General features: G+C 35.8%; 1 protein-coding gene across 5 annotated transcripts in view; it reads right to left on the reverse strand.

The window, feature by feature from the left end:
- LOC138064841 (kinesin-like protein KIF2A) overlaps positions 1–13,935 on the reverse strand; it is a 59,352-nt gene that overhangs the window by 11,482 nt on the left and 33,935 nt on the right. For all 5 annotated transcript variants that reach the window (XM_068928961.1, XM_068928959.1, XM_068928960.1 and 2 more), the window contains exons 10-16: positions 11,108–11,198; positions 10,907–10,970; positions 10,414–10,505; positions 10,060–10,202; positions 9,082–9,286; positions 5,564–5,674; positions 601–668 (exon numbers count right to left, since the gene is read on the reverse strand). In XM_068928961.1, the coding sequence (XP_068785062.1) occupies positions 601–668; positions 5,564–5,674; positions 9,082–9,286; positions 10,060–10,202; positions 10,414–10,505; positions 10,907–10,970; positions 11,108–11,198 (774 nt within the window). The remainder of the gene's footprint in view (positions 1–600; positions 669–5,563; positions 5,675–9,081; positions 9,287–10,059; positions 10,203–10,413; positions 10,506–10,906; positions 10,971–11,107; positions 11,199–13,935) is intronic.

Raw genomic sequence — 13,935 nt, forward strand, 5'->3', positions numbered from 1 at the left:
TTGCGTGAACCTAGGAAGTATACAATTTTGGCCACAGCAATTACAGTTTGCTAGTCCTTGGTATATAAATATACTTCATGTTATACTCGGTAGACATATATACTTGATAAATATACGTGTTATATATAGAACAGGTTGGCAACCCCATGCAATTCCAAGGGGGTGAGAAAGCACATTACAGACAGGTATCTCAGCAGACACTCCAGGAAATCATCATGAATATCAACTACTGCTATCTCGGCAGGTGCTCGAGGGAATCATCATGAATACCAACCACCTCTAATCCAAGAGGTGATGTCTCTACAGCAGCGGCAAAACTACTAAGGGCGTTTTGCACACTCCTTGCCTTCCACACTGTATCCATCTGTGGAAAATGGCTTAAAAGGAGTTTCTACTGATTCTGTTGTAATGGTTGTAAAAACTGGCAAATTAAATTAAATATGTGCCCAGATGAGTCTTTGGATCTCAATTTTATGAGCTCACTGTAAGTACACTAAAATCACTGAGGTAGCTAAAATAATTATACATCATGGAGCAACAGTAGTCCAAATTTCAGAGATCAACAGCCAGTATAGCTATAAGCAATAGTAATTCCCATACCTATTTGCGTATCTCAATGTATTTAGAGTGTTTTCACACGATGCCATTCCTGGAGAAATTGTAGCAATCTGGAGAAAACAAGCCACAAGTTAATAACTCATTTTGTAGAGATGAACGGGTAGATGAATTTATCTCCAATTTCATATGAGATCTTCTACAGATGTTCTACTACAATGACATCTCAAGAAGAGATATGTCAAGTCAAAGCTTCAGTTTAATTTTTTTAACCACACCCAAAGTATCAAGAATGGAGGGAAACTTCAGTCAATTTCCCCCATCTGACAGCCTTGGTAACATACTTTGTAAGTGCCAAACTCTAATTGAAAAAATAAGACCCCTCAAAAAGGGAAATATGCAACTCAGTAGAAAATAATTCTAATAGATCCTGGAAACAATCTTTGAAAGCTCTTCTCCATTCAAGCATACTTCATGCTGATTTAAGAGATCTACTTTGGCCACAGTCCAAAACAGTACTTACGAACATTAAAGTTAAGCATGTGTTTAAGTATTTTCCTGAACAAAGACTTTTTCTCCTGAACTGGAAATTATCTGTAAAAAATACTTGATAGGTAACTAAATATTAAACATATCTGGAGTCTATCAGTCTTTCCTTTTCCAGTTAAATAAAATCCCTGAAGATCTCACCTTCTTTTCAGCATTCAGCAAAAAAAACAACTGTGATCAGGTAACAGTGGCATCATTATTTGTCCTAGCTTCTCTCAGTAGTCCAATTTTTTCATCTGTGCTCCCTTCAGAAGAGCCATAAAGGCACTACCCAGGACAACCACCTCTATGATCCTACACACTAACATTTTTTTCTGGCTGCACAGCATCACGAGATTGAAACTGACGGAGATTAGATAATCCTGGTCTTCTGTTTCATCCTGCTGCTGACATTACTGTACAAGAGCAGAGGTAGTCATCCTGAGAAGAATTTCTCCTACTGGGGAGAAAGGAAAAATATGGGGTGGGAGGGGGTTAGAAAGTCTCAAGAGCCTGCTACCACATATACTAAGTTTAAACCTCTAATACCGGTAGGCACCAATTACTAATGAAAACAAGAAGAAATATAGATTTAAAATGATCATCTGATTGCATGTTTCTTTATAAAGATTTCAACAAAATCTACACGTTCCTAAAATCCTTCCAGAGTCACTGTTATGTGAAAGGTGCATCTCATGAATCTCTTCCATCGGTTTAATGTTCAAAGTACACGACACATGGCAACTGTCATAACATCAGGGCGGTTTTCCAACTTCTCCAAGCACATAAGGAACAGTTGCTATAGGAAAATGACATTCAGTGTGTTGTCTGCTGCATGGATACCTCCTCAAGGGCGTTAAGAACCCTGTGCACACGACTTAGTCTGTTGAATAGCAATGTCTACTAAAACACATGCCCTTGTGCCCCAACAACCCACAGACAAAACGGACAGGAGACCTGCAACCTCTCCTTGGCTCGTGTCCTAATTCAAAATTCCAAATGAGAAGGATGGAAAAAGCAGCACCACTTATGGTCAAGAGTGTCTTTAAGACCAACGCTTTCCATGCTTTTTAATCTGAATGTGCCTATATTGCTTATTAGCCAACATAGTGGGAACACTGTCCCTTTTGGGACACGGAAGTCTCCAAGTTCCAACTCCCAGCCTGGAGGACTGAGGGGTCTGAAACTGCAACCAATGCAGCAGGTCAACAGTATGGTACTATTTAAAAATAAAAAAAACTATTTTATGTAGCTACCTTGCAGATTTCAGCTGACGATACATTAGTGAAAAAAGAAAAAGATATAATTCATACTACAGTGAATTTCCAAATTTCATGGCGTGACTACCTATTACGTAATTCTTTAGAACAACCAAAATTGTCCTTGAAACTATTTAAGGACAGGAGCTTTAGAGAAATTGCAACAGATAAGAAAATCCAAAACATGGTATTTATGCTGATTGAATGTCTCTGGAGCTTTTTAGAATGAAACAGATCCTATTCCTAACTGTCCACATGGAAGTTATTTTCAAAAATTTAATTTCTCCCTTAACCTTATTTTAATCTTACGTGCAGAGGCGAACACTCCATCCCCAAAGATGCAACTTTTAAAATTGTAACAGAAAGTCAGTCAACTATAAAAGGCAAAAAATCAGGTAAGAATTAAGTGTAGCAATTACAAAAGAATGTTTTTGACTGAAACATTCCACTTAAAAGATTTTTATGTCAGAAAGCAAGTGAAAAACACCCAAAAGATATTTTATACCAGCACACTTCAAGAATCTGTTAGAAAGTTAAATGCACAACAAGTTCTTAATACATCATTTTATATGCTTTCTGTATTGAAAAACCTATTTGCAAAATATCTTTCTAACAGCACATTAGAACACTGTATCAGAGCTTCCTACTGCTAAGGAATCCCTTTATAATAAATGTTTTCCCACTGCTAGTGGACTGCAGCATCTTAAAAGGGGTCCAATTTCAATGAATTATCTACTTGTTGAATAAACAATATTCTCTAATTGAGTAATATTTCTATGCGGCAATCTCTTTATGTTGCCTGTAATAGGCTAAAATATTTGGAGGAAACACTACCATTATCTACATGCTACCTTTTAACAGTCGTAACAGTAATGTACCTGAAAAGTTCCTCCATGCTGTAATTCACCTCTTATAAAACAGATACTATTCTAGACAATATAGCAGTGATCTCTGCAGCAAACTGTAGAAATCTGCAATGAAACTAATTATTAAACTAGTTTGCAACCTTTTTTAGAAGTTCCAAACATCACAGTTAATTAAATGGCTCTGCTGCAATTAAGCACCTGCAGGATAAATACTCTTTTAATTCAACGAAATACTACTCAGCTCTAGCAATTATAAGCCATAAAGGTTTGCCATTTTCTTGCATTGCACATTCTTCACATTTTGCCAGCATATTATATAAAACCTAAACACGAACATGCCTAAAAGCCAGGCACACCCTGACAAAGAGACAACTGTAACTACCACAATGGAAGGCCAAATAAATTGCCTTGATAAAAGGGGCAAAAGGAAGACCCAGAAGACAGATGAAGCTCCTAATAATGATCAGGATCCACCGCTCCCAGCACATGAGCGCCAGAGGGCAGAACTCCTTCCCCTCTTTCCAGGGAACCAGAGAGGACTGGAGATAAATCTCGTCGAAGGTCTCTCCTGCCCTTCCCTCAGTTCAATATATACTGCTCAGAAACCAGGCACATCTCTAGACAGGGAGCTTCTTTCTGCATCCAGCTATTGCAGGCACAAGTGCTACAAATGTGAGAACTCAATTTAAGTAATCATACAAATGTATAGTGGCCTTCTTTTCTTTCCTTCCCTCCCTCCTTTTCTTTCCATCCTTTCCTTCTTCCTGTCTTTCAACCATAACTCAGTGTAAACCGTAATTGTATGAGTCTTTTTCTCCAAATCAGTATCTTGAGAAAAAACTTCACTAACAAAATTATTGATAAAAATTGAATTTACCCACTAAAAGCAGAATACCACAAATGCTCCTATTACTGAGAAACTGCATGAAAAAAATAATAGGAAGAACGAGCCTGAAAGTAACGCCTCAAAATGAGAGGATTTTCTTATTCTTGTAAAGTGATTGTAGTCATGTGAGTGAAAAAATTAAGAATAATTCAGGCATATTTCCACTCACTTTCAGAAGGGATCTTTCTTCCTTAATTCAGTACTATATTAAATGTACAATAAAGGAAAAAAAAGCCTTATTTGGAACTAAACACCAGGATAACTTATCATGGATTATTCTTGATGGCACTCTTAAGTGCATTTAAACAACCAAGGACAACTAAGACAGTTGTGACAACTAAGAAGAGGAATAATTAAATAAAAAAGCTTCACAAAACCAGAGACATTTTATTAGAACGGGTGATGGTGAGAACTTTATAAATTATTCACATAAATTATGAATACAAGTGTTGATACTTGTATTTACAAAGAGCAATTCCAGACAGGCTAACTCTCCACATCTTTTTCAGTAGCATGGATCCATCTGCCAGAGACGCACAGTTTAGCTCTTTGATCCACAACAGCATTTGTAAAGTTTTATCTCAATGGGAAGAAAACAATCCTACATTTTCATGAGGAAACTGAAGGACCACCAACCACAGTACTAAAGGAGAATAAAAGATTAATCAAAAATGCAATTTTACCATCATTTTCAAATAAGGACTATACTTAACAGCTAAACAGAAGATTAGGCTGCCCTAACCCAGTGGTTTTCAAGCTGTGGTCTACAGACTTCTGTGGCTCCTAGACTAATTCCAAGGAATTTGTAAAAGGTAACAAACGCAAACAAGTCCAACGGATGCTGTTCGCTACAGAGATTTTGCATTTCCATAAGGAGAAATGTTAAGAAATGTACAAATAAAACCACTTGAAAACTAGCGCTTTTATAGGTCCTTTCCGCCATCTGACAGAAGAATTTCGCTTTTCAGACGGATGCAAATACACATTTATACAATACACAACTATTCATCCCATCTGTTCCAACTACTCCTCACCTTAGTAGCCTTTAGCATATTCTGGTGTCTTTGCTACCAACTCTAAATTTGCCACTGTCATTTAAAGATCATACCCTCACCAGTATACTTCCAGTTTACACAGCCTTTCCCAAAACTCTGATTCAACAGCCAAAACTCTAATATAATTAAGATATCTTTCAAAAAAAAAACCAAAAAACAAAAAACAAACAGCCCTCAAGCAGCCACTAGAACAAACAATAAGACAGGCCAATAAAAAGAATAAAAGAGGAGCAAGTTATCTGGAATGTTTCTGCTGTAAGACTTACTCCAAATACAATGTCAATCAATGGATAAACTGAAGCCTACCATGTTGCCAAGAGCAAGCAGACAATTCGAAGCCTAAGAGCCTAAATTCCTAGCCTTTTTTCTCTTTATAAATGTTACTAAAATATACATTTAACTAAGCAAACTTACCATACAGGTACGGGAGTTCTCTCCTATGAATGAATCTCTTAGCACCTGAGTAAGTTTACTTGCTCTGAATGGTGTATGAGGTTTATTTCGGCCTAAGGCTCTAATGCACTCCTGAAAAAAAAAAATGGGTTTGTAGTTATTCACCTCATTACAATGAAAAAATAAATAATACAAATGCAACCCAAATTCAGAAAATATAAGCCCTGGCTATCTTGTTGTCCTTAAGATATCGCTCAAATTTACCACTAAAACTTGGATTCAGGAAGTGTTAGGCTTCTGTATCTCATTAAGTTCAGTGCAAAACTAGGAACCCGTACGAGATTTAGTAGACCAAAAACTGTCTGAATCTCATCAAAATGTTTATGCTTATTGTATCTAACAACAACAACAACAAATTCAGTGTTGATACTAAACCTCCAGGCTAACAATAATTTCTGATTATCAGCTGCAAAAGCCTGAATGATGTACAGCCTCCACCAACAGAAGAAGCGTGGTCAGTGAGACATGTTAAAAATATCAATTAAAAGCAGTAGATTTGCTTGCTGGGTCTCCCACTGACTTTCTTTACAGCTCAGAAGAAAACACTGATGCCTAAACTTTCTAAAAGCTGCCACAGCTCAAAAATGTAGTTAGTATAGCTGCATATTCATATACTCAAAGTCAGAAGACGCTTGAAAACATAAGTCATTCCCTGTTTTAAGATATTGCTCATGTGAAAAGTAGGGATGATGCCTCCTCTTGCACTCACAAGAAGGGTATGAGGCTAAACTAATATTTGCAACTGGTTGGAGAGTTCCAGGGAGAAATACTGTACAGAAGTAAACATTATGAAATTCGTATAGAGCAGCTAAGTACAACAGTGCAAACTAAGATCATATTAATCTAAACATCACTTCTACCCACTAAGACATCTCTTGTCAGCTAAAAAAATTACTTCTTATACACAAACAAGTTTAAATTTAAATTTCTCTTTTGTTGTTGTTGTTACTGTCATATTTTGGTCATTAATTCCTGTTTCTGGCTTTGCCTTAATACTTTCTGTCCAGGCATCTCTTCTGATGTATGGTTTCCTTGGTACAGTTTTAACACAAGTCTACTTACAGAGTTTCGTCAAACTTTTTACAACTATACATCAAGAGCTGTTCAGATTAGCTTTTATTTTAGTAGGACTTTTAGTGGAGTGCTTCGGTGTTACATATATAGTTCTAAAACAGTTCAACTGCTCCTCCAGTTGCAGCCGTATCCTTGTGGCCTTTTGAAATTTCCTAGAAACAGCTTCTTTCAAGAGCCAGGCTAGGAACTACAGGCTGATAATCCAAGAAAGCACTGCAATTGTGAAACAGCATAAAACAGAACTAAAAAGGGCTCAAGAGTGAAACTGAAATGATAGAGAACAAATACAAGGGCAAGTAGGCTTAAACTCAAGGGATCATTTAAAAATTCACTAGCTGAACTTTATAGAATGGACACAGCTCAGACAAACAGAAAGACTGAAGCTTGTTGAATGTGAATTTCACATGCAAATGCTAAAAAGGACTCAAAGGTGAGCAAGGCAGTGCATTCCTTGAAATTTTTGAATTCACTGGTATGCTGCTACTATACTTACTTACGGAGAAAAGCAGACTAGACAGGAAAGGGGCAACAGATTTTCAAGAAGTGACATCACAAACTAAAAACAGTAACAAATGTATATATTTAATTACTGATATGGCAACCAACAAATTTAATTAAAATATTTTAATTTACTGTAACGATTTTTAGTTTGCTCACTTTTGAAAAATTAGAATTGTATTGTTTGCTTAAGAGGATTATAGGAGGGCACTGCCAGCTTCTAAATTAATGGAGTTTTTAACCGTTTTTGCTCTTCATCGCAGCTCAGAAAACCAGGAATAAAACGACCACACTGCTTCCATGTAGAGACATTACAGAATTAACTTCTTATTCCAAAAATATGAAGGGGTTAAAACATTTAACATAGGGACTGTTATCAGCATGCCAATAGCAAATCTTGTGTTAGCACCAAAGACCACCCTTCAGAACATACTAACTTAATTTGAACTTGATAATTAATAACTTCAAGGATCTTGACTACAAATGGAGAAGCTGCATAATGTGTCTGGAGATAAATGAAAAATGAAGAATTGATATTTCATTAAGAAAGAGATATGTGTTATTGTACTGCTGTTTAGAACTCTGGAAGACCTCAACTTATTTTTATTTCCCCTTCCCCACATAATTAATATAATTTAGATCACAACCACCAGTATGGCAGCAGCAGAACTTTTCACTATTATCAAAAAGATAAGTTATATTAAAATTAACTATATATGTTGTATGGGTATTGTATCAAAGGCACTAGGCAGTACAAAAGCTGCAAGCAAATTAACAAAGCAAAACCAAAACAGTTTTATTCAATCACATTTGAAAATAATTGAGAGATTCAAAAATATTGCCTGCATTACTTATTTTGATGCTAAAGCAAAACAAACTGCAGTTTTGGAATTGTTGCTACCAATTTTTCAACAAGCCATAAAATTCTGTAATGATACGTTACAATTTTGTGGTGTTTTGTGAGATCCAGTTACAGGCAGATACAAGTCTTCTCCCAAGTTTATGTTGGGTATAAACGAGTAGGCATAATGATTTGGGGTTTAGATTCTTTATACAAAATCACAACACTAGCGCAGCGAGAAGTTAACCTAAGCAAAGCTCAGCAACAACAAGGAGAAATTTTGGGACATTGAAAATTGTTTCTACAGTTGAGACCAAAAATGACTTGCCTTATTTAGACTGGATCTCTTTAGAACATTATAGAACACAAGACAAAAAAGTATTTGAATATTGAAATAATATTTGTTAACTAACTCTCTTGTTATCAAATTCATGTATGAGATTAATGTATGGATTAACGTATGAAAACCTGTGAAGCGACTGTATCAGGTAAGATGATTTGCTATACACAGTAGTAAGAAATGGATTCCAACTGTCAAGGGTTATTTTAATCTGTTTGTCCGTTCTTTCTGGATATATTGTGTTGTTTTCTTCTTTAGTGAATTATTTAGAAAATACTGAGAGACAGTGGTAAACAAACATGCTGTACAGGTAAATTTTATTTTAATCTGTTTTAAAAAACCCAATATATTGAGATCAATAAGAATAGTTCCAGTTAGTATTTCAGACCTTGAGTAACAAAGTCAGTCATCTCTCCTCCCATTATAGGCATATAACAGGAAAGTCTTCATATCAATTACTGTGTGTGCGCGCACGTGCACGCATGTGTGTGTGTGTTTTTAAGCTACATGAAAGTTGACAGCACAATGTTTCTGCAATGTTTCTACTAGGCAATTACGAAGTGTACTTCCAGGCATTTAGAGGAAAATCAATATGTTACTTTACCTGCCACATCAGTAGACAATGCAGACAAGCAATGCCTGTGAAAACACTCATTTTAATAGTCATTGCTATTATATGAAGAAGGCTTCCACCTACTCAGAGACAAATCAAAACATTTCAGTTACCTTGAGTGCTAAAAGGCTCTTGTTAATTTCAGCACCTTCCAGTCGTGTCTGCCTGTCTGCACTGGAAGTATCTGCTCCTCTCTCATTCCCAGCCAAATCAATCAGAGAAAATTTACCATGCAATTTCCCTTTCCTTCTGAGAATAATCTGAAACACTGCATGGCTTCGAGATGAGTGCGCATTTGCAGATGTTTGACCAGATGTCCTTTAAATAAAAGGAAAGAAGGGAAGGACATATGAATACTACTTGGAAGACGTGAAGGACCATACGCGTTAAATACGCTACCCTTAGAACGTTACTTTTTCCAGGGCAAAGTCCTCTATATTCTTATATGTGTTGACAGTCTGTCTAACATACTTCTGAACACTACAGATATGTACTGCAATAATATGATGCACATAGCACAATTATACCTATTTTTCCATCTCTTCAAACTGAAATGGAAGATTAATAGTGTTTTACCTTTCTCTTAAAAGCAAGAATAATCAGATCTTCAAATATTTCAGGCTATCAGACAGTTCACATGTAAACTGCTGACTGCATTTTTATCTGAGAAGGCAGCAGTCTATGTGAAAGACCAAATTTTAAAAACAATGAAGTTAGGTTTTAACAAAAAGTAAAAATATTACACTTAACCTCTGCCGCTATATACCAAGGCATGCTGCCTTTTAGAACTAAGAATCTGGCAGAATTCCAGATTATTAATGATGTGAAGTTAGGTCCGTAAGCTGGTTACATAAATGCATGGAGTTCATACACTGCAGAAAAATCAGCTCTTATTTCTCTCTAGGAGGAGGCAGAGCAACTCTGAACTATCTGTATTTAAAAGGCAAGCAGATTCCTTACTTCCAGCCAACATCATCAAAAACCCCCTGCATATTAAAATGCCATCACTATAAAGAAACACAAAAAATTTGAAAGAGATGTTCTGACTCTCTGATTTACAATGAAAAACTGGTGGAAGGCATGGGAGATACCTGCAGCTGTTGCCTATTTCAATAAGCTTCAAAACATCTTCAACACATTTGACTTCCCGTTCCTGTAATCCCACCACCTGAACTTGCTGTTTACCATCTTCTAACACTCTTAATTTTGTCTTCCTGTTCAACAAGTCAAAAACCTTAGGGAGGAGGGGGAAAAAGAAACGGAACAGTTAAAGCAAAGGAGCTTTAACTCCTTTTATTTCAAATCCCATATCAAAACACGTAAAGCATTCCATCCAAATACCTGAATGGAAAGCACAGAAAGAAAATGCTTTTATACAACGTGCTTACAACCCTTCTTTGCAAAAGAGAAATTTCCCCTTCCTCAAAAAAAGGTCAAGTACTTACCTTACCACTATAGATCTCAAAAAATGTTGCATATACTTGAAGTTCTAACTTCTTATAATTTGGCTTCTTTAGCATTAAAAACACATCTCGAGCTGTGAATACATTTCCAACATACAAAGAAATCAGTTATGTATTTTCACTTAGTAAAGGCTCATTAATGCATAATACCCTATTTTACAGCATCCTTCATATTTTGCAGGTAAAGCTGGTAGGGTCAGTCAACCAAGTCTAAAACACTGCAGTTAAAACTGAATATATTACAAGATACAGAAGACCCTAAAATTGTAAACTCCCTTATTCATCAGTTACACTTCTTATACTTTCTAAGTAATCTACATATACCAGAATAAAGACTTTGCATTTAAGAACTACTTTTGATGCTACCAAAGCACCTGCAATGCAACATATGAAGGCCTTGTATTTATACAACAGGAAGCAGAAAACTTATTGACTCCAGCTAATTTGCAAAAAGCTGAAAATCATAGTCACTCACCTGCAAGTGCATATATTCCTTTAGAACAATCTTGGTTCTTTCCTGAAAAGTCACCACCCATAGTCTAAATTAAAAAACAAAAAACACCAAAAATACACAGAATTGTAACTTATATATTTGTTACTTATTACAAGTCATCTAGTTAAGTGTATATTATACATAAAAAGAAATGTGCTGTTGATGTGTAGAAGAAAAACTTACATGGGTTTTTCCGCTGCCTGTTTGCCCATATGCAAAACATGTGGCCATTCCCCTTTCAAATATCGTCTCTACTAATGGTCGCGCTGTAAACCTTAAATGCAAAAAAAACCCAGTACGTAAGAAGCTTTAAGATGCCACTGCCAGAAGGCCCCTGTACATTTTAAGGCCGTAAGTGACAAAACTCGTTCTGTACTTTGAGAGCCCACAGAACATCTCCCAATTACTTCCTGAACTAGAAGCTATTTGTTCCAAACCATTAAAATACCCTAAAACACCAAAAAAAAGCTACAAAATCGCCCCATTTATTTTAAAACAACATTATTATCTGTTAAACCCAGAGAAAAAAAAATCCTTGCTTTAATGATGCAACATAGCACTGCTAACTACATGGAGTTTGCAGCCACCTAAACATAGCATTAAAAGACACAGAAGTAGGACAGTAGGATAGAAAAAAGCTTAGGTTTTGCTAACACAGAAATTCTTCTACTTTTCAACTCAGCTTCCAAGACTTACTCGAGGAAGTAATTGGCCAAAACAGCAGCACACTTCTTAATACTTTGAGAACGTACACACACTGAGAAAACGCTCAAGAAAATATATACCCCAGCTCCTAAGAAAGGGAAAATACAGTGACTCCTGAAGGATTATTTGATGTGTTAGAAAATCCCGGAGTAAAATTTTGTATTAAACTTATACTTAAAAAAAGATGTACACCTATTGCTCCTGCTCCAGCTGCTTATCACCACTATTTCATTACAATCTCCAAAAGCAAAGGATAACCTCAATGGAGGATGCGTCAACAATCCCTTTTAAACCTCCTCCAGATGTTTACATGCAATATATGTTTAATGACAGAAACAAGAATGATTGTTTAGAAAAGAACTGAGGTGTTACAACTTCGTTTCATTCCACTTTAGAATAAACACAAGATCACTTACAGGTATACTATGGGAAACACTGGGCCACTAAGCTACCAAGGCTTACGCAAAATGTAAGTTTAACTGAATCATCAATTTTCATGAAAAATGTACCATATACTTCCTGATCAGCCAGAGTATTTCCCTTTTTTTCCCCCTTCCAAATATTTATTTCCTTTTTTTTTTTTTAATTTCCTTTTCCTCAAGAGGATATTTCTCCATAAATATCTACTGGTTCTTTTTATATTTAAAAAATAAATTTCAAGCAATCTATTCACTTAGAGAAGCACATGCCATTAAATCCCTTTGAACCCAATTAAACAGAGATATTTTGCTGGTTTATAACACAGGGACTTAATTATATCTATTTAAAATAAGGCAAAATACAAGTATACCTATAAAAGGTTTGATAGGGCATTATAGAACTCCAAATGGTACCAAATCAAAACATTCCAACTTTCCTTCTACTAAGGAAATTATAATATTGATCTTTCAGAAATATAAATTGTGGTTCACTTTCAAATTCAAAAGATATATCAGTTCAAACTGGTATTTGTTTTTTTAATACTAAAGAAAACTTGCAACTCACTGTTGTGGCTCATGGATTCAGATATACTTACAACATAGCTTAAGAAAAAAAAAAAAGGAATGAAAAAAAGGGGGGGGTGGCAGAACATTTCTCCCTGCCAAACTGAGGAACAGCATTTTAGCACGCTGAAGAAAACTGAAATAACTTCTCACACAATTTTTTTCACTGTGACCCTGAAATTCTGGTGAGAGTGTACTATGGTACCTATCTTGCTCTTAATCCTTCTAGTACAGGAGGACTTGAAATGGATTATCCTTCATTTAAAAATCATCATTGTGTCATATATGGGAGAAGAAAGAAGCCTGTACTACTACACAGACTTGAGATTTACTCTTTCAGTGTGAATACAAGCATCTTTCAATATTTTCCTGTATTACCACTAACTTATTATGCAATCAAAAAAAATCATCCAGAAGAAACTCAATCCAAAATTATAATAAACTTGTATGCCAAAAAACACCTTTCACAGTTAATCACTATGTTTGCAAATATAAATGAGGAATAATAAGAAGGATGGAGATTAAAAAGATTGGTTGTTAAGCAGGAAGAAAACTACTCCAAAAGGCACACATCGCCAGCTAGCTGGCTCTCCCACAAATTTTCTGCATTGGGAAAGAAAAGATGCTAGCAGTAGACAAACATTAAAGAAAGAAATCTCCAAGGGCATAATTTTGCTGAAGTTTACACTTACGAAAGACTTCTAAACTAACAGGCTAAACAGAGTTTTCTTTTGCTATCTTCCCCCTCCTAATTATATTAAGCATAAGATACCAGTTTTCATTTTCAAGGACTTTTTATAATTCTTTCACTATGCATTGTCTCTTATCCACAGACAGAACGATAGCATCCAGCAACTATCAGGACACAACATCGACTTTCACTTCCTAGCTGTTGGATTTAAAAAAAAAAAAAAAAAAGTTTCTCTTCCATTCCTCTTTAAGGTTATGGGAAGCACTTCCCAAACATAAGGAAAGTTATCTTCCATCAAATTCCTTTCTCAGTCAATATTCCTCACAAAAAACATCACAGCATGTAAACTGTGTACCAAGATTATAATTCTGTCTTATACTTCCCCGTTATTGTTATCTATTTACTGACTTGTAGCACACAGATAAAGAGCTAGTTCTAAACAAGTTAACTCAATACTTGGCGGACTACTTTGAAAGCACTGTGTGCATTAGTCTGTGCCAACTGCGGGAATGAAACAGAATAATAAAGGAGAAAATGGAGATCCAAATACCTTGGGGCTGTCTTTGTTGTTGTTTCTTTAAATCAGAAAGATATAGCTTTTTGAGCAAGATCAGTTACCTTCCCTGTACCTC

This window comes from Struthio camelus, chromosome Z (assembly GCF_040807025.1).
Source record: "Struthio camelus isolate bStrCam1 chromosome Z, bStrCam1.hap1, whole genome shotgun sequence".
Classification (NCBI taxonomy): domain Eukaryota; kingdom Metazoa; phylum Chordata; class Aves; order Struthioniformes; family Struthionidae; genus Struthio; species Struthio camelus.